Source organism: Gossypium hirsutum, chromosome D08 (assembly GCF_007990345.1).
Source record: "Gossypium hirsutum isolate 1008001.06 chromosome D08, Gossypium_hirsutum_v2.1, whole genome shotgun sequence".
Classification (NCBI taxonomy): Eukaryota; Viridiplantae; Streptophyta; class Magnoliopsida; order Malvales; family Malvaceae; genus Gossypium; species Gossypium hirsutum.
In genome coordinates, this window is record NC_053444.1 from 63232714 (window position 1) to 63255631 (window position 22918).

The following is a 22918-nucleotide window of genomic DNA, read 5'->3' on the forward strand; positions in this document are numbered from 1 at the left end:
AGTAGAGTTCTAGTTAACTTTTTTTTTCTTTTCTTTTCTTTTCAATCTCCATTGACTTATCATTTTGATTGAGTGCCTTCCCTAACACTTTATTGGACTAGGGACTAATAGCAAAAGATATTATTTTTAACTTAATTATTATTTATAATTCACTCACATGTAATTCAAATGAGAAGAAAAATCAAACTCTGATCTCATCATGTACATAGAAATAATTAAAATCAACGAAAGGGAAAAAAAATGGATGGGAAACTATGCTGTGAATGATTTTCTATGCATATATATTGTATATGATGGAAAGAAGAAGAAGAAAGAAATGGAAGCATATGGGGTTACACTTTAGTTAGCTTGAAGTTGAAGGATCAATAAAGGGCCAAAAAAAAACATAATTTGATGTGAGTAATTATAATGGCTAGGCTGTGACACCTGGCCTTTGAATATTATTGTAGGGGAAGGGGATAAGCATGGCCTAGAAGCCCCAACAATTGAAATCAATTGCAGCAGCCAACTTCCCCCCACATGAATAGTTAAAAATCATGTCAAATTTTTTTGATGTTCTTACAAGTAAATATGTTTATTTCTTACCCTTGCAGTGTGGCCCATTTAAACATTTTCTACAATGATGCTTTGGTGTTTGTTCGTTAATGGGCGTTTTAGATAGTGTGTTGAGGAGAAAAGGGTTGATTTAGTGGTTTGATGGGCTACTCTTAAGAACAACAATTGGAACACCAATGGTTTTCCTCAAAGGCTCAACCCGGGGACTATACAAAGAGATAAAAAAACATGTCACCTTCTATTCCTTCTTCTTCTTCTTTTTTTAAGGAAAATTATTGATATGTTAGTGGAGTTTTTTAGACTCCACAAGCGATTAAGATTTAATAAGTGATTATAAAGTGTAGTAAAGAAAATAAAAAAAATTAATAATATAAATAAATATGATATTTGTCACATCTTCATCTCACTTGTGAAATCTAAAAAACTCTACCAACAATTTCAATATGCCCAATGCCCCTGCTGCAATATGATGAGAGGCTATTCCTCCTAAAATAAAAAAATCAAAACCTTCCGCACCCTGGATTTACAGGTTGGATCTTGTCAATTAATCCATAAGGGTCAGGCACCCAAGTTTTAGGACCATACAATTCTGTTACATGAAATGTGTCAAAACCAAAACAAGCCACAAAACTAAAGCAAGTCACTCCTGAAAGAAATAAATGAAATTCAAAAATCCAAAGAATCATCACTAAAATTTCTAAATCAAATAATTAATTTTTTTTAATATACCTTGTAAAAAATTTATTAATGACCTTCAATTATATTATACATAATTTGTTAGCTTGTTCATCAAATCAATCCATTAGTGTCTATTTAAATTCGAATTAATTGGTTTAATTTTTTAAAGTTGACTATGTTATATAGTAGTAGAATTATGAATAAAAAAGTATGGTGATTGAGAATGTGGATTCAACCTGCTAAAAATTGTGTTGAAATCTTAAATTGACATACGTCTTCAAATTTAGTCGGTAGATAATTATACCTTGTATATATATAAGTATTTAAAAAATATGCAACCGATAAATATAGTTAGACTATTAAGAAAGAATGCAAACATTCTTCCATAAAAGAGTATACAGAATATTTGAAAAGAAAAAGAAGACAAAAACACAAGTTAAAATATATTATATTTACAGTTCAATGGCTCTTCTCAAGCATTTTTCTCCTCCAAACACATTGCAGAAACAAAATGCAAAAGGGAACTCATCTTTTTCTTCATCTCTAATTCATGATGACTCCTTGAATTTTATGTGAAAAATAAAAGCCGATCGATTTTAATTAAGCATTGCCCCTGAAAGATCCAAGTGCCTTCATTGCTCCTGCTCTTAGGATGTATTGGTGGTAGTTTGCAGCAATGGCAGCTCCAATGAAAGGTCCAACCCAGAACATCCACTACCCATACAATAACACATTCATCAATGTTAAATACATACATTACAACACAAATATTCAAATGAAATATAAAGAGAGAGAGAAATTACTTGGTCATCCCAGGCCTTGTCTTTGTTGTAAATAACAGCAGCACCAAAGCTCCTAGCAGGGTTGATCCCAGTGCCAGTGATTGGAATTGTGGCTAGGTGAACCATGAACACAGCAAACCCAATGGGAAGTGGTGCCAGTACCTTTCCATTTTTTGGGTTTAATTAATCACTATTTCACGCACACACAAAAAAATGATTTTATATTAAAGAGTGTAAGATTATAAAAGCACATACAGGAACGTGAGAATCCCTTGCATTCGTCTTGGGATCAGTTGCAGAGAAGACAGTGTAAACAAGAACAAAAGTCCCAATGATCTCAGCACCCAAACCAGTTCCCTTATTGAAACCATCTTGTAGCTCATTGGCTCCACCACCATAGGTATTGTAGTAACTCTTTTGGAACCACTTGACTAACCCACAACCACAAATGGCACCCAAGCACTGAGCCACCATGTACATCACGGCTCGAACCAGTGACACCTTTCGTCCTAAGAACAACCCAAAGGTCACAGCCGGGTTGATATGTCCTCCTGCAAGTGTCTAATTACATTATATTCGTTGTTAACTTTTGTTTGGTTAGCAGGAAAATATATATAGTACTCACCGGAGATACCGGCGGTGCAGTAAACAAGAATAAAGATCATGCCACCAAAAGCCCAAGCAATACCAAGGATGCCAACACCACCACAATCAGGATCGACGGTGTTCTTTAAAGGGTCAGTTTGGACCTTGTAGCCAATCACAGTCAATACTGTGACATACAAGAAGAGAAGGGTAGCAATGAACTCAGCAATCAAAGCCCTATAAAATGACCATTGGGTGAGCTCTTCAGCATCGATCAATGGCGCCGGTGGTGGGTCATGGTAGTCTCTTCCCGCTGCCGTCTCTACATCCTTAACCATATTTTGCTTATTTTGGCTTGGAATTTGTGGGTCTAAAGCAAAAGCTGAAGAGATGAAGAGAGTTGAGTGGGAGAAGAAGGGTATATAAAGGAGGGAGGATTCTACTGATTAAACAAAGTAATTATGTTTAAGTTTAAATTAATGATCATTTTATGATTAATTTTTAGCTGTCCAATCCACCTTTGATTTTCCATTTTTTAATGATTACTAACACGAAAGAACCAATACAAATATATATATATAACAAAAAAAAAAATTGCAAATGCAACATGGCAGATAAAAAGAGATACTGAATTCTAAGAACAAAACAGAAAAGGGGGAAGTAAAAAAAAAAAGATTAAAATCGAATTATAATGTTCCTTAATCTCATTCTATTAGTTTATAATTTAAAAGCTTATCATAATCAAATCATTGCCTGCAAAACAAAATAGAAATTAAATTAGGTCATTTTAAGATTATCGAAAACTCATAGAAAGAGAAAAATAACATATAAATAGGTAGGGTTTCCACTGGAATTAGTAAATTAGGCAACACCGTTTGCCCTTACCTAAAACCTAATTCAACAATTTGCTACATTATTCAGTATTAAATTAAATTTAATACTTTTAATTATATCTATTCTTTTTTAACAACAATACTCAATCCATATTTTTTAAATATTGGAACACTTGGTTGTTCAAATTTTAAATTTTTTTGGTTTTGGGAATTTGGTAACTTTTCACCTTTTCCTTTCCATTTGACAAGTTGAACCATGGAAAAAAATCATAATTAATAAAAGCATTTAAAAAAGTCGGTCCTTGACATTAAAACCTACATGCAAATTGCAAAGCTTTCACCGAACTATATCTTTATTTGGAGAGCTCATCAACTTTTTCGCAATAAAGTTATAAAATGTAATTTATAAATGGTCTAATTAGAACTCCATCCCTCTATCTTGTGATTGGTCCCTTTATTTTAATTTTTCTACTTTATAATAATTGATAACTTGCTCCCATTTGTATATAAATCATTCAACAACTAATTCATTGTGTAAATTCAACACTCTTACCCACTTGTCTAATTTCTAAGTTTTTAAAAGTATGAAAAACTGAAATAAAAACTTAAATTTCAAATATTTATAATAAAAAAAATGCCATAAAATACATGATTCATGCCAAATGGACGTTTATCAGATATATATTTGTTCTCAAACGTTAACCTCATAGTATGATCATCTACCATGTTCTAAATTCCAAATTTTTATATAAACTCTATGCGTTGCTTTTGTTTGGATTTGGGGTTATTCTGGTGGCGGCGGCTGGCTGGTCATTGAATATGAGGTATGGTTAGAAAGACGCCACGTATTATCCTGATTCCGAAATATTCAAAATCTAATATAGTGAGGTGGCCTTTTTCTTCTTTGGTATGGGACTATGTCATGTTGTTTGTTAGTGATGGATTACCAACCCTCGTTTTTTTATTCATCACTCAAGGCTGGATGCGGTTCTCGTTACTCTGACCATTTTTCTTTTCGTCAATTAATTTAATTCCCCGTCTTTTGTTTTATTAATTTATTTGAAATAAAAAATAAAAAAAAATAACAATTCAACTAATTTTTTAACTTGATTCAACCTGTCATCTTTAAAGTGGTATCTCGGCTAGTTTCACATTCATCAATTAGTTGGTCCGCTAGTTTTGATTGATGAAAGAATTTTTTAAATCCTATCAGGTTGAGCAAGTAGGTGATAAAGTTCAAAAACAAAATAAATCGCTAGCGTCTCGACCTTGGAGGGAAAATTTTGAGCATTGTTGACATTACCAGGTATTATAAAGGAAGAATAAAGAAAAAGAGAGAGAGTGTATAAAAAATTTAAAATAAAAGAATTAAAAATTATTTTTATCAACTAAAGTTATAAAATTTTGACACAAAATGAGTAATGAAAAATAGCTTGAGTATCACTTGTGACAAAAAAAATACTAAAATGAGAAGAATGGTATAATTTATATACCCACTAGTTTCTTTATCCCTGCAAAGCATGGGTTTACTTTTTATATTGATTATTTGAAATATAATGTGCTTGTAATATTGTAGTATTTCAAATATATTACAAGCATAAATTTTATGAAAAAATATTAAAATTTAATTAGTATTAAAAACTATTTTACTCGAGATGATTATGTGTTAATTAAAATATATTTTTTTTATAAATATTTTAATAAAAATGTAAACATATTTTAAACAAAATGATTTAATGTGAGGCAAAACTAAGGTCATAGTTTTATTTACAATAAAAGTTAGGAAAGTGTTGAAAAATATGAAACTGGCAATTTGATGCCAGAGAGAGTGCCCGCTCCCCTACCGACCAAATTTGTGTTGAGACAGTTTCTATATTTAGGTGTTTGCAATTTATTGAACCTTATTTTTGGGCTATACTAATTACATGGTGAATATCTGGCTCATTATGAAAGATCTTTCTGCTTGGGAATACTAACATTGGTAAATGACTTGGATCAAAATTCCCCGAAGCAATCCCTTAGATTATGGATTTTGGATTGGATCATGATTCTGCTAATGAGCTACATAGAGTTCACATTTACTTCATATATTATTATATTGTATTACTTTTATGGTATTAATGTTTTATTGGGGTTGTATTAGATCTTTTATTGTAAGCAAGTCTTGAAATCAATGTCTACATATTTGAGAGACTTGCCTAGGATAATGTACTAAGAGTTAGGCACTTAATTTATTCTTGTGAGGATAATTTGTAAGAGTGTTTTTTGTTAGTAAATTCTTTGGTTGTGATTTTACTTGTTGTGATCATAGTGGTGAGAGTATTGTATCTTTAAAGTGCAAGGGTAAGAGAAACAATCACAGTGTAGGCTCGCTTTATAATTGTTGAAGAGAGTGCATACTTCTCACTGAGCTGAGCTTCACAAATGTAGGGAAACCAAACTATGTAATCATCTTCTTGTGTCTTGTGTGTTTATTATTTTTAGTTTAGTCCTTAGAGAAGCACCTACCATCTCAAGCACCAATTTAATCGTGAAGTTTTTGTTCTTAGCAACGTATTTTAGCTAATAATTGGTATCGGAGCCTACCACTTAAAGTAGCTAGTAGAAATTCAAAGTGTTGCTAAGATCTAAATATGGAAGGTTCATCCACGTCAAGACCTCCTATGCTTGAAGTTGGCAATTATGCCTACTAAAAAGCACGCATGAAGGCCTATTTAAAGTCAATTGATGAGAAAGCTTGGCATGCTATGTTAACTGGATTGGAGACACCTAAAATGGATAGTGACAATGAGAGAATAACAAAGTAAAAAATGGACCATAGAAGAAGAGAAGTTGACAAATGTTAATTCAAAGGCATTATATGCAATTTTCTATAAAGTGGATATGCAAGAATTCAAAAGAATTGTCAGATGTATTGTGGCAAAAAATGCTTTGAATATCTTAGAAACAACACATGAAGGAACCTCCACAGTCAAGCAATCAAAAATGTAAATGCTAACTTCGAGATTTGAAAGTTTGAGGATGCAGGAGTCAAAGACAATTGGTGAATTTTATGAAAAATTGCATTTGAAAGCCAAGCTTCTAAGAAAGGCGCTAAGATCTCTCCCTGAAAGATTTTCCATCAAGGTCACCACTGCCATTGAAGAGGCCAAGAACCTTGAACAACTAGCAAAGATGAACTCATTGGTTCTCTACAAACCTTTGAGATAAATCTAGATGAAGCAAAACGAATCAAAGGAAAAGAGGATAAAAATATTTCTTTTCAAGTCAATAAGGAAGTACCCACTTCTTGAAATACTACATTAGAGGACTTACAAGAAGAGATGGCCTTGCTTACTCAGAATTTTAATAATGCATTCAAACAACAATCAAGGAGATTCAAGAAATTTGAAGCCAATACCAGTTTTCCCAAAAACAAGTCAAAGAGAGTCGAGATCAAAGAAGAACCTAAGAAGGACAAAAAGAAATGTGTACAATGCTATGAATGTCAAGGGTTTGGCCACATTCAATCCGAGTGTGCTAACACCCTAAAAAGAAGAAAAAGTCTCTTTGTGTGACATGGAGTGATGAGGATTCCTCTAGTGGTTCTGACTTAGAAAATGATCATCAAAACTTTATTGCTTTTACTGCTAATGTTGACAAAGAGGATTCTGATAGAAAATGATGAAGACTTTCCGAAGACTTATAAAGAGATGTTTGGTAAATGCGCAATGGTGTGTGAGATCAACACTCAACTGTCTCAAGAAAACAAGTGTTTGAAATATGAGAATGTTGCTTTGACTAATCAAGCGGTTGCAAGTAACAACATGATTTTCAATAGTGTCGTAAAACTCGGGTTTTGGATCGGATTAATTGAGTTGAGCTAGTAAATAATTTAAAATAGAATAATTACAAGTCACGTATAGGTCGGAGAGATTAAGTAATTAAGTGTTATTGAATTAAATCAATTAATAAAAATAGCACAAGGACTAAGTTGATTAGTGACAAAATTGAAAGGAAAGCGATTTTCAAATTAGCAAGTGCCTTAAATGACAATTAAACAAAAGTTATATTAGCAATTAAACCATTTTAATTTCATGTTAGTGCTTAATTAAGTGGAGTGTCATCATTTTCCACTAAGTGAATATTAAATTAATTAAATCATTATTAGTGACTTAATTAACTTAATTAATGAGTTAATTATCTCTATATATATGCTTTGATAATGGGAGAGAGAAAAACCTTAATCTCATTCTCTCATCCTTCCACCGTTGAATTAGATATTATTTGAAAATAAAAATAAAAATAACATAATATGAAACATGATATACAACATTTGAGAAACCATTATTTAAGCACTATAAAAAGATTTGACTCTTATTTGAGCACTATTAAAAAATTTTGGCCTTTATTTGAGTATTTTGAAAGATTTTCCTTTCATTTAATTACTTTTTTAAACATTAAGCCCTTATACGAATATTTTTTAAAGGTTTAACCCTTACGTGAGTAACCCTTAAAAGATTGAGCCCCAATTTGATGATTTAGTTTTCTTTTTTTTTATGTATACTAGGATAGTTGACAAATAAAAAAAATTGAAAAAAAAAAAGAGTTCCCTTCTTTATTTTTCCTTGCTATATATATATATATATAGGTTGGGTTTTATTTCGATACAAGAAAATTTAAATGTTTCTAATTTTCAATATTGGAAATATCATAGGTCCCCAATAATTATGTAGTTTCTAATATTAGAAAGTTTATATGGTGTTAGCAAAAATCGTTTCTCAATAATAAAAAGAATTCAATTTTTTTATTTTTCATAAAAGTTATAAAAATAATTATTTTTTTATAAGTTGATTTCATTTTAAGGTTTAATTGGTTGTTTTCTAAATGTGATTTAAATATATAAAAAAATCTTTATATTTAAAAGATGTTTTTATAAGAATTTAAAAAGAAAAAATTGTTATTATATAGCATGCAATTATATTATTTTGTGATTATTTGAGATTTTAATTTTAAATTATAATTATAATTTAGTAATCATATTTAAAGATATTTTTATTGAAAATATCATTATTTATGACAAGAAAATCATGTTTAAAACTTCAAAAATTTCATATAAATGCAATCTTTTATAATATATATTATATGATTTGTGAGTTGAGTGAAAAAAGAATCCTACGTAAAATCACGTAAAAAAAGAACTCTTTCCCCGCTACTCGGATTACTTTATGTTTCTCTTCATTTTCTCCAAAAGAAAAAATAATTATTTGTGGTCATTTTAAAAAGCACTCCCACACTTTTTAGTACTTTTTTTCCTTATCATTTTGTTAATTTACCAATAATTATAATTTTGAAATTTATTTTATAATGAAGATTGCTGTTAATAATTTTGATTTATAAATTGAACTTTTTGTTGAACAAGAAAACACATACTTGGCTGAATTCCAAAGGACTGGGAAATTTTCTTGATATAATTCTTTGCTTTTATCACTGGCTCAGCTTAGGTCCAACTCCATCCTCGTTATAATAATCGCGAGAGGTTAAGGTTGAAAAGGAGGAATAAAATTAAATAATCAATTTCATTCAAATAAAAAAAACTTTAGTTCAAACCCATTTCTACTTCTATTTAATTTATATTTTATATATCATAACATCGTAATATTAATGAAATGTTATTTAAACACACTTTTGCAGCGGTTTTCCAATCCAGACTAAAAAAAAGGAAAGCACTACAATACTATACTGTCTCAAGAGACGGTCATGGAGTGGCATAATTCAACAAGAGATCCCATAGCATCTGTAAAAACCCAGGTTGTTCCTCTGCCTAACCCCTAATTTGCACACAAAACATGAATGGTCTTTTTTGGTCACTCAACATCTCCTAGGAGAGCTGTCTGCTTCTGTTTTAAGCAGAGTATCAGACACATTCATGACCAGTGCAAACTAACTTAAACTGTGAAGTCAATCATAACTCTAGAATATGTATTCGTAAGCAGTACTTCTAAGTAGCTAGATTAGAGTTTAGGGAAGTATACACCTTACACATTGTGCTGCTATATAATTTCAGATGCGAGGGAACAAACAGAAAGCACAGATGAATTAACTTAATGACAACACCATCTCAGTTTAGCAAATGATACACAGAAAACTTCCCTGTGGTTGCAACATGAATCAAGAAAAAAACATGGTTTACGCATTTGAATTCAAGGAATAAAGCCTAAAAACAAGAGTTCATGATCTCGAATCAAACCATTAGCACAACGGATAAAATAATAACAAGTACTAATTGCTTACAAGAATAAGATCTAAAAAGGAGCTTTTCTCAACCTTCTATGAAGAAGTAACCCCCAATCCTACAACACAACCTCATTGGCAGGCAATTGGGGGGTAGTTTAGGGAGAAAACAGCAATAAATCAATAGAATTAAAGCTGAAAATATTTAACATCCTTCACAAAAACAACCATTTGAAGATTTCTCAATCTTGAAGCATAATCTCAAAAAGATTACACATTGATAACCAGCAGAAGGATGTGATTGACTTCCTAAAAATTATACTCAACTAACATGAAAATATTTCATTCATTTCTCAAGCAGAATGACAGATAAAACTTGCATTTCCCATTCATTTCCGACTTACCAAACAGGGCACTACCAAGACCTGCATTTCCCATTCATTTCTTACCATCCAAGCAGAAGCACTACCAAGATTTTCATTTAAACAGGCAATATAAGATGCAAAAAGGGATCTTTAACGAAACAAAGTAAATAAACATCACATCTAGAGCGATTTGAGGATCCATAAATGTTAAAATCGTCTAACTTGACCTCAAAAACAACCTCTGGTGAACAAAAATCGGCAAATTGTCCAAAACATTAAAACTAAACAAAAATTAAAAAAAAAAGGAAAGTAAAAACGGGAGAATAATATCGATAATAAAAGAAAAAAAGAAAACAAGCATTCTCACTCCAGGGGAACATCGACATCGCCATCGTCGATTTCCTGCTGCAAATCCTTGGGGTCTTTGCCATCAACCGTACATCCCACGGAGACGCAGGTGCCCAGAATCTCCTTCACCGTACCTCTTAAGTCCTTAGCCATCGACCTCGGCCTCATTACTTTAGCAATCTCGATGACGTCATCAAGGCCGATGTTCCCATTATGCTTGATGTTTTTGGTCTTCTTCCTATCCCTCTCAGGCTCCTTCAAAGCCTTGATCACCAGCGCCGCCGCCGACGGGACAACCGTGACTTTCGCCTGACGGTTCTGGACGGTGAGCTTGACGGTCACGCGGAGACCCTTCCATTCCTTTGCGGTTTCCTTGGCAATATCTTCCCCGATCTTTTTGGGAGATAGACCGAGTGGACCGATCTTCGGAGCGAGGGAACTAGCAGCTCCGACTTCGCCGCCGGTGACGCGGACGAACACATCGACGACTTGTGTTGGGTCAAACTTGGGCGGCATTGTTGGGCTTACTCTTTGATGGAGGAGAAAAGGAGGATTAGGGTTTTCAGAAATGGAAGAGTATAAAAGGGTGGAGTAATAAAGGTAGGGTTTTTCAGTTTCTTTGATTTATTGCCCGATTTAACCTTCAGTGAACTCGGGAAAATCGAAATCCGATGGGTATGTATGTAATTTCAGGTGAGACTTGGATGTTTGGGCTTATCCTCAATTGGGTTGCACTTTATGTATAAGGCTTGGACTAGGTGATATCAATGCCTTTTTTTCTTTTCGAAATATCAACACCATATAGAGAGATTTTGATTTCGAGAAGCAGATATCCAAAATTGTTTAGGTTGGTTGGTTTATATTATTTTTTAAAAATATTTTAAACATAAACAATTTAATATAATTTTAAATACTTATTTAATTTCATACTATATCATTTTCTTTTCAATCGAAATAGTTAGGGCTAATTTGGTATTATTGTTGCAGTGCAGAAGCTTTTAAATGGTTGCAAATATATTTTTAAAAAATATAGTTTGTTAATTTCTGAATATTTAGCATTGTTATAAAAATTTAAGATTGAAGGTTACAATGCCCATATTAAACATTATATTGGAAAGTAAAAATCATCTTTTATGGCACGTGTTGAATTTTAATATTCTCGCGGCATATTTTTATTATATTTTATGTAATTTAACATGATTATATAAGTGTAATATTGAATTTATTTAGATGAAATGTTAAAATGATAATTTAAAATAAATTTACAATTAATTCTTTCAATTCTCAGGCGAGGAGTATAAACTTTATATGTATACGAAAGTTATAAATTCAAAAAATATATACATAATTTGTAGCAATTGAGTAATAACTAATTTCATCTCTCTTTCATTTAATTTTATTAATTATGTTTTACTTCATATCTGATCCAAATGGTAAATCCGAATGCAAGATGTTACATTCATTGTCGAAGAAACTTCAAATGTAATCATGCAAGGTACTCACTAGAAAATCAAGTTAAAAATATTTTTTTATAAAATCATTTCATATTAATCAATTTCAATTTTAATACTTTAAAATCAGGTTGAAAACATTTTCAAACTATTTGCAAGTGTCCAAAGGCATTTGGGACAAAGTACGAGTCTTTGGGGGTTAAAACAATGTAATACATGGGAGGAACTCTTATTTGGCGTAGATGTATCGATACAAGTAAGGACTTGTAATGATACAAATCCTTGGTATTGTAGATGTTTAGATTCTACCAGAGTTGTTGCAATGCAACTGGCTCCATGTACCGATACAATTATGACTAAGCCTAAAAATAATCTCATAATTCATCAATTTTTACTCGTGACAATATATTATCAAAATATTGGCTCATGGGACTCAAAACCAAGTTCAAAACATCCAAAATATTCAATAGAACACCTATAAACCTAGTGAGCATATACATGTCACAAGAATTACCAAGTTCAACCATCATGTTAGCTTACTTAACACCCAATATATTGATCATTCTAATGTTCATCCATCGTATAACTATTTCATACATCAAACATGGCATGATATATATACATAAACATATACAACCCTGATCAAAACATACTTAACATAGGTTACAAAGTTACCAAGAGCCAACAAATTAAAGATAACATATAATACTCCAATTATTAATCCTTGTTAACTTAGGTACATGCCACTGCAGAACTAAAACCAAAAGGAGTATTACAGATTGTGATTGAGCTGAGATAAGAGTCTTGTATGCTGTTAATATAACACGAGCTCAACAAAACTTATGCATCACCTGCACACAGAATCAAACAAATTCACATGCTGAGCATTGGGAGCTCAGTCGTACTAACATAAATCGAAATAAAAACATTAATCATTAAAAATTAAACATTTTGATAACCTTTAATACCAGTACACTAATTCCAATTCAACACTTAACATATCATGCAATTACATTACACCATGTTGCTTTGAATTATTAAATTAACTTTACAATAGTCTCTTATACAATGTATCATATATATATACCAATGTCGTCTCTTTTCATAATACCTTGTATACCTATATGCATTTCATATCCATGAATCATTATGTTACTGGTAAAATTTTCATTACCAATCTAAATATCATATTTCATACAATGTTTCCTATACCTTATTAATTGTTTCATGTCACAATTATCTTTCTTGTTCTCATTGCAATCGCATTTCGTATGTATAAATGATTTTATATCATATTCATAACGAGATCACGTATCACATTCATAATTAGCCTCTATTAACTTGATATAAAATAAAGGACATGTACATGGATTAATCACCTAACACTCCACAATAATCACGTAAGTGTTGATTGAGCATTAATACATCAACATCCCTTAACACTCCACAATATCCATCATAGTGCCAAAATATGCATTGAAGTGCAAAAATGAATTGCATCAAAGTGTCAAAATAAATTGCGTCGATGTGCCAGAATGCTCCCATCGATAAACACATAAATCCTATAGCATGCTAACTATACCTGAATTCTACCCCATATTGTTAATAAGACAAATCTTTATTATCAAATCTCATCACTAAGCATTTCAATCTAGGAGATATCACAATAACATCATAGTTTATGACAAACCATTATATTAATCTCATACACATATACATGTGTAGATATCTTCTCAATATCCATAATGTTAACATTACGACTCATATCATGACATCATACAATTTCACATAAGCAAGTGTAGCAACTTATCAATTAATCTCCAATTGAACGCGGTATAAAGCACATTCATTTACCTTGGACATTAAGTGTACTTTAGGATTGACACTTACTATTTTCTACTCCAATCAAAACTTTATTTTAATATTTTTACAGGATAAATATCAAATTTATACTTGTACTTTGGTCCAATGTGTAATCCGATACATAAACTTTCATTGGATGCAATTATATGCATGAAACTTGAATTATGGTTTATATGTATACATAAAACTTCTATTTTGATTCAATTGTACACATTTAAAAAATGAATACAAACATTTATTTTCATATTATATTAATATAATTATTTGTGTACAATATATTGATGTAAAATAATGCTAATTCGATAATGTTTTAGTAATTTGTGAAAATTAAATCAAATCAAAATTTTTAGTATAAAAATACACAAAATCAAAATTCATGTATGGCATTGCACATTGAATTAAAATTAATGTATAATTTTGATACTATCCTTATTTTTATAATACAAATTGTTTTACTTTCGTAAGATGGAATTTCTAGTTTAATATTAATGCGACATGTTAGTAGTGATTAATATAAAAGTTTTTGTCTAATACAATTATAAAAAAAATGATAGGTAGTGTTTGAAAAGTCATTTAGTAATTATATTTGAGTGTAATTGCTTGTAATTACACAATGATGACATGTTTGTGTAACCATTGTAATTGACGGGTCTCACCATATTAGTTGCAATCGGAGTACCCTAATTACACTTTTCAATTTGTAAGGGGAGGGTGAGAATTGAAGCAATTACACAGGTAATTACACACGAATCCAAGTTTAAAATTGTATTTTTATACAATTTATAAAAATTATATTATAAACATAAAAATGTATGAGTGTTTGGGATGGTTATGATAAAAAAATTATTATATTATGAATCCTGAAAAATTATATTATAAAAATAAATTGTGTATTTTATAAAATTACAACAAAAAATTATATTATCAAATCTTAAAAATTTTCTAAATTTTTGATAAAAAAGTTTCTTATAAAAATAATTTACAAGTTGTAAAAACGTTTAATATATTGATTTATAAAAATTTATGGTCAAGAAGTACAAACATAAATTATTTATGCATTCATGCTATATATTATAAAAATAATAATATTATTCATTAATGTTATAGTTTTTTAATCATAAACTATTTATAAAAAATTAATTTTTTAAAGTCATGACAAAAATTATATTATTTATAAGAATTATTATGAAAATTATTGGCAACTTATAAAACTTTATTGTAAAAGTTATATAGTATAAATTATATATATATTTAATTAATTTACATATTATAAAAAATGAATATAATCTAGTATAAATCTTTCTCCAAATTAAATTTATATAAGTTTTTATAACTAAAGCTACAGACTATTTAGATTGTGAACCCAAATATTATAAGGTTAATGCTAAATATGCAGACACAAGCACCATAGATAGTTCACGAACTCTTTAATTTGATATTCAAATCTTCGAAATATGGTTGAGAAGACATTTGTTGTTCTAAAGAAATATTTCTTATATTAACATCAACTTAGTATAGCATGAAAAAATAATGTTAAATTGTACTAGTATATTGTATATTTCATATATTCAACTATAGGTTGAATTGAGATGATTCATATTTCGAATAGTACATGGAAGAATGATATCTTGACAATCTTAATTATGTAGATTCAAATTCAGATGATGGTGAACTTGATTAAGGACCAACCGATGATAATAAAGAGTATACGTTAAATATCAAAGAGGAAATAACATAATAAATATGTACTAAAACAATTAGATAAAATTGCATATGAGATTTATTTTTCTTGCTATTTTTACTAGTAATTGTATTATCAATACTTTTTTAGACCATCATAATGTATCTGATGACTTGATTTTAATTTTTGTTACTTGCTTAGATATTATTTTCATACTAACAAGTTTTTATAGTAATTAATATTTAAAAAATATATAAATTATGTAACAATATAATTACAAATTGTACTATTAAACATGATATAAAAAATTATTATATAATTACACTCTATCAACTAAACACCTCTAAAAAATTATAATTGGTAATTATAAAACTAAAGAAAATTATAATTCTTTCTAATTATAAAACAAAACCTTAATATAATGGGTAAACTATCAAAATAATCACTTTAATTTGTCTCAGGTTACATTTTAGTATGTCTGAAATATTACGTTTTAGTCACTTACATTATCGTGTTGTAACATTTTAGTCATTGAGTGTTAATTGTCGTTAATGATGTAACGGTAAGCTAACCTAACATCTATTTCAAATGAAAATTTAAGGTTAAATTATACAATTGGTCCCTATATATTTTTCATTTTGAGCAATTTAATTTTTTCCTTTTATGTTAGAAGAGATGGAGAAGGGAGAAAAATAGAGTGAGAAGCAGAAGAGAATAGAAAATAAAGTATAAAAAAAGAAAGTTAAAAGAATATAAAAGAAAAAATTAAATTGCTCAAAACAAAAAATATGGGACCAATTGTATAATTTAACCTAAAATTTTTATTTGAAATGATATTTAATGTGTCAGTATTGTTATACCGTTAATGGCAATTAATGGCTCAATGACTAAAATATTATAATCCGTTAATATAAGTGATTAAAATATAATATTTTAAACATAAATGACTAAAATGTAACCTAAAAGAAACAAAAAAAAAATATTTGATAGTTTAAATAGTTTATCCTAATATAATTATTAGACGTATGGGTTTTCATGACCAAAGCGGAAAACAGTCGGGGAGAAACCAACCAACCAACAAAAAACCGCGCAATCAAAACAAGTAATTTTAGGCAGGCAGCGTAGCTGAAAGAGTGCTTCTGGTTATTTTGATTTTATTTCCTGGGTGTGTAAAGCTAAATATCAATGGATTCTGTCTCATCTTCTTCATCTCTAGATGACTCCACCCAACTAAGCCCTAATTCTGATCCCAAAGATGTGGAACAACGGTTTGATTTATTATCAGTGACTGATGAACCGATCCAATCCGAACCCAGTCATCGAGGAAATGGCGATGGATTCACCAATGGATCCTTGAATCCGGAGAGAAGCACCGGCGACGAAGACGACGATCAATTAGTGGAGGATCAGGAATTGGTTGCCGATGAAGGGCCTTCGAGTCCAAACAGTTGCAGTTACGCCGGTGACAGAGGGAGCGCCAGCGCCACCAGCGTGTCGAGGATTGATGCTGCGAGTGATATTGACGATATTGAGATTCAGGGAGGGAGGAACGAGAGCTCATTTGAAGGTATCTCGGATTCTCAGCCCTCCTCTGGGGTGCCCGGTAAACACCGCGTCGACGAGGTGAGCCATTTCATTAACATTTTGTTTTTGTTGGCTTTGTTAATGTGGAGAAAACTTTTTGGTTTAGCTTTTTCTTAACCAAATTCACCAATCATTGCCGTTCATATTTATGAACTGGATTTTGGAATTGAAAACAGATAGGAAGCTTTGAATTAATCAACAACGATTTCATTGTTTGCCTTTCATTGTCAGCATTTAGTTAAAAAAAGAAGAAGCTATTTTCAAGTGTTATTTCTATAATAAACCATGTCTGATTTATAAGTGCAGGATGATGCTTCGATATCATGGAGAAAGAGGAAGAAACACTTCTTTATCTTGAGTAACTCTGGCAAACCAATATATTCCAGGTCTGTTATTAGTTACTAAATATGCTAGCACTGGAAGGTGCATGATGTGCCAATTACTAGCGGCTGCTTGCTTATAATTCCTATTTCAGTTTCTTTTGTATACTTAACTTGTAGATATGGAGATGAACACAAATTAGCTGGTTTTTCTGCTACACTACAAGCCATTATTTCCTTCATGGAGAATGGGTACTTGGCTGGATCTAGCTTACTTAGATTTTAATAATGATTCTTTTGCTTAATCAAATGCAAAATTTTCAGCTACTTTCTCCCTTTTTATGACAGTTCTTTGAAGGAGTTTTAATGTATGGTTGATTGATTCTCAGGGGAGACCGTGTCAAATTGGTGAAGGCTGGAAAACACCAGGTATTGCATGGCTAAATTTTCTATTTCTGGAGATGATATTTATGCTTTTTAGCTTTAGAATCAGTTATTATTAGATTACTTGCATTCAAACTACTTTCTCATTCGCTTAGTAGTTCAGGTTTTTAAGTGCACCTTTTGGAGTTCCTTTCACATATCAAATACTATAGGAAAAAAATAGTGAAAAGCTTCAATTTAATTTCTATTTCACCTTAATCTTATTATTTTATTGATAGTTTCCTTATAGTTGAACTTTAATCCTCTAAAATAATTATTTTCAAGACATTTATTGGAGAGTTATTGTTTTCGGCAAGAAAAGTGAATGCCGTGGCGTGATGGCAGAAAGTTTTTTTTTTTTTTTTTGAAACTTATGACAACTGAAATTGCATTTCACAAGCAGCTAAATATTCAATAATCTAATAATTCTATTACACACGAAGACTGCAAAAGAAAGCAAAAATTCTAAACAATATTGTTGTTGAAAATAGGCACATTTACATGAAAATTGTCTGTTGATTTCATCAAGAAAGCACACAAAACTCTTACTTTTTTCTTATTCTTTTGGAATAGAATGCCTAAACACTGGCCAAACTTAAAGCTTATATATTCAAACATTTTTGTTTGATCAATTGAATAAAATATGGGGTGATGTATTATTTTCATTCAGGTAGTCTTCGTTGTAAAGGGACCGATTTATTTAGTTTGCATCAGCTGCAACGAGGAGCCCTTTGAATCACTAAAGGGACAGTTGGAGCTTATTTATGGTCAGGTAGTTCTTACAATAACCCTTGCAAATCTCTAGTTCCTGACTGATGAATTCGGTTGCTGCTGCCTATTCAAGGCTTGTGAATTTCCCTTGATCCTTTTATTTCTCACGCATTATTATTTGGTCACCCTTATATTATTTGTTAATGACAGTCACGCAAAAGAATTTCTCTCAGTCACTGTTGATTGGTTATCAAATGGATGCAGATGATACTTATCTTAACAAAGTCCATAAATAGGAGCTTCGAGAAGAATCCTAAGTTTGATATGACACATTTGCTTGGAGGAACAGATGATGTTTTTTCTTCCCTTATTCACTCCTTCAGTTGGTGCGTTTCTTTGGGTTTTTCCTGCAGATAAATATTGGAGCTCCCCTTTCTGCCTCCATCCCACCCTGCTACCCCCCTCGTTTGCTTTCTTGCTTAAACCTACTTTGACTTATTTTAAGGCCGCATTTGGATTACATTGGTGCACGTAATTGGGTCTTCAATCATACCACACAACTCATGGGTAGCATGGCGGGAATATTCTCACCGTGTTGCACCTTCAGTTGAAGATTGGACCCTCATGGGTCCAGTGAAAATTCTCCCCTCTGGTTGCAATTTTCCTTCCAATTTTTACTATTTTTTTTACTTAAAAGTTTCTAAACTATATTCTTTTCAAATTATATATTCATTTAATTTAATGAAAAAAATTATATAATTATATAATAAGTACAAAAATAATGAAAATAGGAAAATAAACACATAAAATAATGTAGCAATATCAGTGTCCTTAATGCTCAATTTCTATTATCACTAATAGTTACAGGTTTTTTGCTATCTAAACATATCTTTGCAGTTTGCACTGCAACTCCAGTCTCACTATTATCGTAAATAATTTCGGCACAAGCACTATTCTAATCTCTTCTAGACCCCAAGTCAATTGCGTGACTATTAGTTCTGGTTGTTTAAAAATTTGTCCTATTCTATCCCTGGTTGAAAATATTGATTATGCATTCAGAACAAGGATAATATGTGTTTGTATTTACACGTTTGTGTTGCTTTCATTTTCCTCCACAGTACCTGAATGGTACGTTCTAACCTTTTCTTTTTCTTTTTCTTAGGAACCCAGCTACATTTCTTCATGCATACACCTGCCTTCCCCTTGCTTATGCAACAAGGCAGGCTGCCGGTGCCATATTGCAAGATGTTGCTGATTCAGGGGTGTTATTTGCAATACTAATGTGTAAACACAAGGTAAAACTCTGGCATCTCTTTTTTCTTATTTTACCCTGAAAATAAGCTTCAGCATTGTATTTGTTCTTGTTTCTTTCCCTGTTACTTCATAAGAAGTATTTTACTGTTTAGAACATTTTAATGACCCGAAGGTCAATTTCAGGTTATCAGTCTTGTTGGTGCACAAAAAGCCTCTCTTCATCCTGATGATATATTGCTACTTTCAAACTTTGTGATGTCATCAGAGTCATTTAGGTAAGTGGAATAAACTTTTAACTGGTCTTTAATCCCCTTCTATCAGTCAACTCCTGAGAGTCTGAATGCACTTGCCCTCAGAAACACATTACTTATGATGTTTCAGAACCATCTCTTAGATAATCCTCCTTAGTAGGGAGTGTGGATCAGTAATGTTGATCCTTTTGACTTGGATAGGAGGTGGGCTTTATGCAGATTTCTAGCTAAACATTTTTTGTTCAATAAACAACCTCGATTTCATTATCTTATCTTACAAGTATTCCTCATGTGCCAATTGAATTCTAAATTGAAATTCCAGTTCAGAATTTTTTTGCATATTTTAAGCAATTAACATGCTTACTAGCACTTTTATTGTTTTGGTGACAATTTTTATTACATAAAAAATAGTTCTTAACAGCCCAAAACTACATTTGGTTGGCAGAAAACAATTTCTTTATAATCCAGAACTTAAACAATTGAGTCCTGAGTTTGTGTAGTCTTTGCATTTTTTATTTATCTCCTCTTTTCCTTCTATATCTAGCAGATTTAATGTTACATTGATGCTAATGATTTTGTGGGCTTTTTATGAATGATCTCTTCGTGCTTTATGCAGGACATCAGAATCATTTTCTCCAATTTGCTTGCCTAGATATAATACTTTGGCATTTTTGCATGCTTATGTGCATTTTCTTGATGTGAGTGACACTTGGTTTGCAATATGTTAAATTTTATGCAACTTCTACATGCAATGCTGTGGTAACTTCTACTTTCTTGTGTCAGGTCGATACATACTTGATGTTGCTTACTACTAGTTCAGATGCCTTCTATCATCTTAAAGATTGCAGGTAAACTGTATGTTTGTTTGAATATGATATTAGTGAACTTAGGGTATAACCTTCCTACTATTTACGACAGTTGACTGTATATCTTGAGGCTGACTTATGTTCATCTGACAAAATGGAAATATAGCCAGATTTACTTGTCTCTATGCCTTCTGTATAGAAATATAAAATGTTTATTTTGTTCCTCTCGGCAATTGAGAAATTTGACTGAAATTTTATAGGATACGCATAGAAACAGTCCTCTTAAAGTCCAATATTCTTAGTGAAGTTCAGAGATCACTGCTAGATGGTGGGATTCAAGTTGAGGATTTGCATGTTGCCCCATTGCCTCGATCTGGACCATCTCCTCATCAAGTCCAGCAAATACTTCAAACAGATTCTCCTGAGAGGCCTAGGGAACCATTTGTTGGCATTGGTGGTCCTGCTGGACTTTGGCATTTCATTTATCGCAGTATATATCTAGATCAATATGTATCCACAGAGTTCTCAGCACCACTGAACAATCATCAGCAACAGAAAAGGTAAAACTGTTGAACTTTTACCAGTTCAATTTGTACTTATTTCATGTTGAATCAGTATAGTATATTTTGCTTTATGATAGTTGGTAGGGTAACTGGTTTTTTCCGGTCCAGATTGTATAGAGCTTACCTAAGACTGTATATTTCCATGCATGATAAAGGAATTGGGCCATACAAAACTCAGTTCAAAAGGGATGAAAACTATGGTAACTCTCTCTCTCTCTCTCTCTCTCTCTCTCTCACACACACACACAAATTTTGCTGACGTCTATTATAAACTATAACTAACTAGATAAAAGTTAATTTTTTGGTTTGATGTACCAATGTCTATTGAGACAAGCGGTAAGGGGCTCGATGCCCCTTAAGCAAATTCTTGGGTTTGAGTCTTGTGGATGGAGAAAACAATGTTGAGAGAGCTTTCCCCGTTTAAGGGTCCAGCCCAACTTGACTTGGATTTAGTCGGAGCCCAATGTGACTACAGGACACTTGGGGGTCTCAGACAAAAAAAAACACTTTTTGGTTTGCAGTTTGAGTGTCTCTCACTATAGTTCTCCTTAATGTTCTCTGGTTAATTGACAGCAATTGCTTATTACAAGTTATCAGTTTGCAGTTTCTATTTTACAGCCTTCATAGAATTAATGTGATTAATTTTATTTGTCAGTTTTACTATGCTGGGTCACGCAGGATTTTGAACTCTATGCGGCATTTGATCCCCTTGCAGACAAGGTTTGCTTAGCGTGTTCAAAATTGAAATGATGTCTTAAGTACATACTGAATACATCTCCGTGGAAAAAGCTTTAAAGTTCCATTTTTTTTTACATTATGTGCAGGCAGAAGCCATTAAGACATGCAACCGGGTTTGTCAATGGTTAAAAGATGTGGAAAATGAGATATTTTTGCATGGAGCAAGCCCTTTTTCATGGTGATAAGTCAATCCGGTTAGACAGTATGTACTCTAGTTTTTCCTTTTCAATTTGCTCTTCATAGTAATCTCACCCCCCCCCCGCCCCCGTCATACACTTTAGAATTTCTACTCATAGTTAGCTAGCTGGCCATTTGTACGATTCATCTTCCTAAAGATTTGCCTCTTTTTCATCAGTAACATAATAAGTCCTAACGTGCTAGAGAAAATTTAAAATTAGCGGTACTCTTTCGTTCTTTCAAACTGAGGCCTTGTTTCGTATTGGTTTGGATGATAAATAGAGGTGAGAAAAATAGCTCATTATGTGCATATTTTCCTAGTATGACTTTAGCTGAACTATTTTCTTGGGGGGGGGGACAAAGAAGATTATTGGAAAGTTGAAGAGAAAGGGGTTGCAGATGTTAAGGTTTGAATTCGAGATCCGTATGACATCATTTAAGGTTATTGCATGAACTAAGTGAAAGCTTTGGTTTTGCAGGAAGCTCATATTTAAGAAACTGATCTAACCTTACAAAATGAGGTCTTGATGGGGTTTTTGCTATAAAACACAAAAACGTAAATAGTTGATCCCAGTGAATATTAAAACTCGTCTTTGAAATTCGTTAGTGACAATTTCGTCATTTCAAGTTGGTCAAAGTTCATGGATTCAATTCTGGAGATTATAATTATCATTATCATTAAAGTTTGTTTGCTCCCCACTTAGTCCACGATAATGAAATCTTAGTATGTTGTTTTA

The 22918-nt window shown here is 31.6% G+C and overlaps 3 protein-coding genes across 6 annotated transcripts; 1 reads left to right on the forward strand and 2 right to left on the reverse strand.

The window, feature by feature from the left end:
• Positions 1–1592: 1592 nt before the first annotated feature.
• Positions 1593–3404, reverse strand: LOC107962781 (probable aquaporin PIP2-2). Its single transcript, XM_016899293.2, has 4 exons — positions 2641–3404; positions 2271–2566; positions 2037–2177; positions 1593–1947 (listed from the first exon to the last, which is right to left on the reverse strand). Exons 1-4 carry the CDS (start codon positions 2936–2938, stop codon positions 1834–1836), a joined length of 849 nt encoding a protein of 282 aa, XP_016754782.1. The 5' UTR covers positions 2939–3404; the 3' UTR covers positions 1593–1833.
• Positions 3405–10192: 6788 nt separating this feature from the next.
• Positions 10193–11087, reverse strand: LOC107962779 (60S ribosomal protein L12-3). The gene has a single exon (XM_016899292.2). The coding sequence runs from the start codon at positions 10873–10875 to the stop codon at positions 10375–10377; it is 501 nt and encodes a 166-aa protein (XP_016754781.1). The 5' UTR covers positions 10876–11087; the 3' UTR covers positions 10193–10374.
• A 5299-nt stretch (positions 11088–16386) lies between these two features.
• LOC107962777 (vacuolar fusion protein MON1 homolog) lies at positions 16387–22877 on the forward strand. Of its 4 annotated transcripts, XM_016899289.2 has the most exons (15): positions 16387–16977; positions 17245–17324; positions 17439–17510; positions 17648–17687; positions 18352–18456; positions 18657–18778; positions 19555–19687; positions 19830–19921; positions 20514–20595; positions 20681–20745; positions 20964–21263; positions 21375–21466; positions 21922–21986; positions 22091–22206; positions 22661–22877. In XM_016899289.2, exons 1-14 carry the CDS (start codon positions 16540–16542, stop codon positions 22184–22186), a joined length of 1782 nt encoding a protein of 593 aa, XP_016754778.1. In that variant the 5' UTR covers positions 16387–16539; the 3' UTR covers positions 22187–22206; positions 22661–22877. The 4 variants fall into 4 exon arrangements, 3 of the variants coding, with proteins under 3 accessions (XP_016754778.1, XP_016754779.1, XP_016754777.1); XR_001701770.2 differs by lacking the exon at positions 22661–22877 and having other exon boundaries at positions 21422–21466; XM_016899290.2 differs by having other exon boundaries at positions 18352–18453; positions 22091–22877.
• Positions 22878–22918: the final 41 nt, after the last annotated feature.

Bases quoted from the DNA above. Each gene is read 5' to 3' on its own strand.
- LOC107962777 (XM_016899289.2), top strand. From the start codon at position 16,540: ATGGATTCTGTCTCATCTTCTTCATCTCTAGATGACTCCACCCAACTA. The intron at 17,325-17,438 runs GTCTGTTATTAG...CTTAACTTGTAG, and splicing joins GGCAAACCAATATATTCCAG to ATATGGAGATGAACACAAAT. The intron at 20,596-20,680 runs GTGAGTGACACT...TTCTTGTGTCAG, and splicing joins CTTATGTGCATTTTCTTGAT to GTCGATACATACTTGATGTT.
- LOC107962779 (XM_016899292.2), bottom strand. From the start codon at position 10,875: ATGCCGCCCAAGTTTGACCCAACACAAGTCGTCGATGTGTTCGTCCGC.
- LOC107962781 (XM_016899293.2), bottom strand. From the start codon at position 2,938: ATGGTTAAGGATGTAGAGACGGCAGCGGGAAGAGACTACCATGACCCA. The intron at 2,567-2,640 runs GTGAGTACTATA...AGACACTTGCAG, and splicing joins CTGCACCGCCGGTATCTCCG to GAGGACATATCAACCCGGCT. The intron at 1,948-2,036 runs GTAATTTCTCTC...TTGTATGGGTAG, and splicing joins ACAAGGCCTGGGATGACCAA to TGGATGTTCTGGGTTGGACC.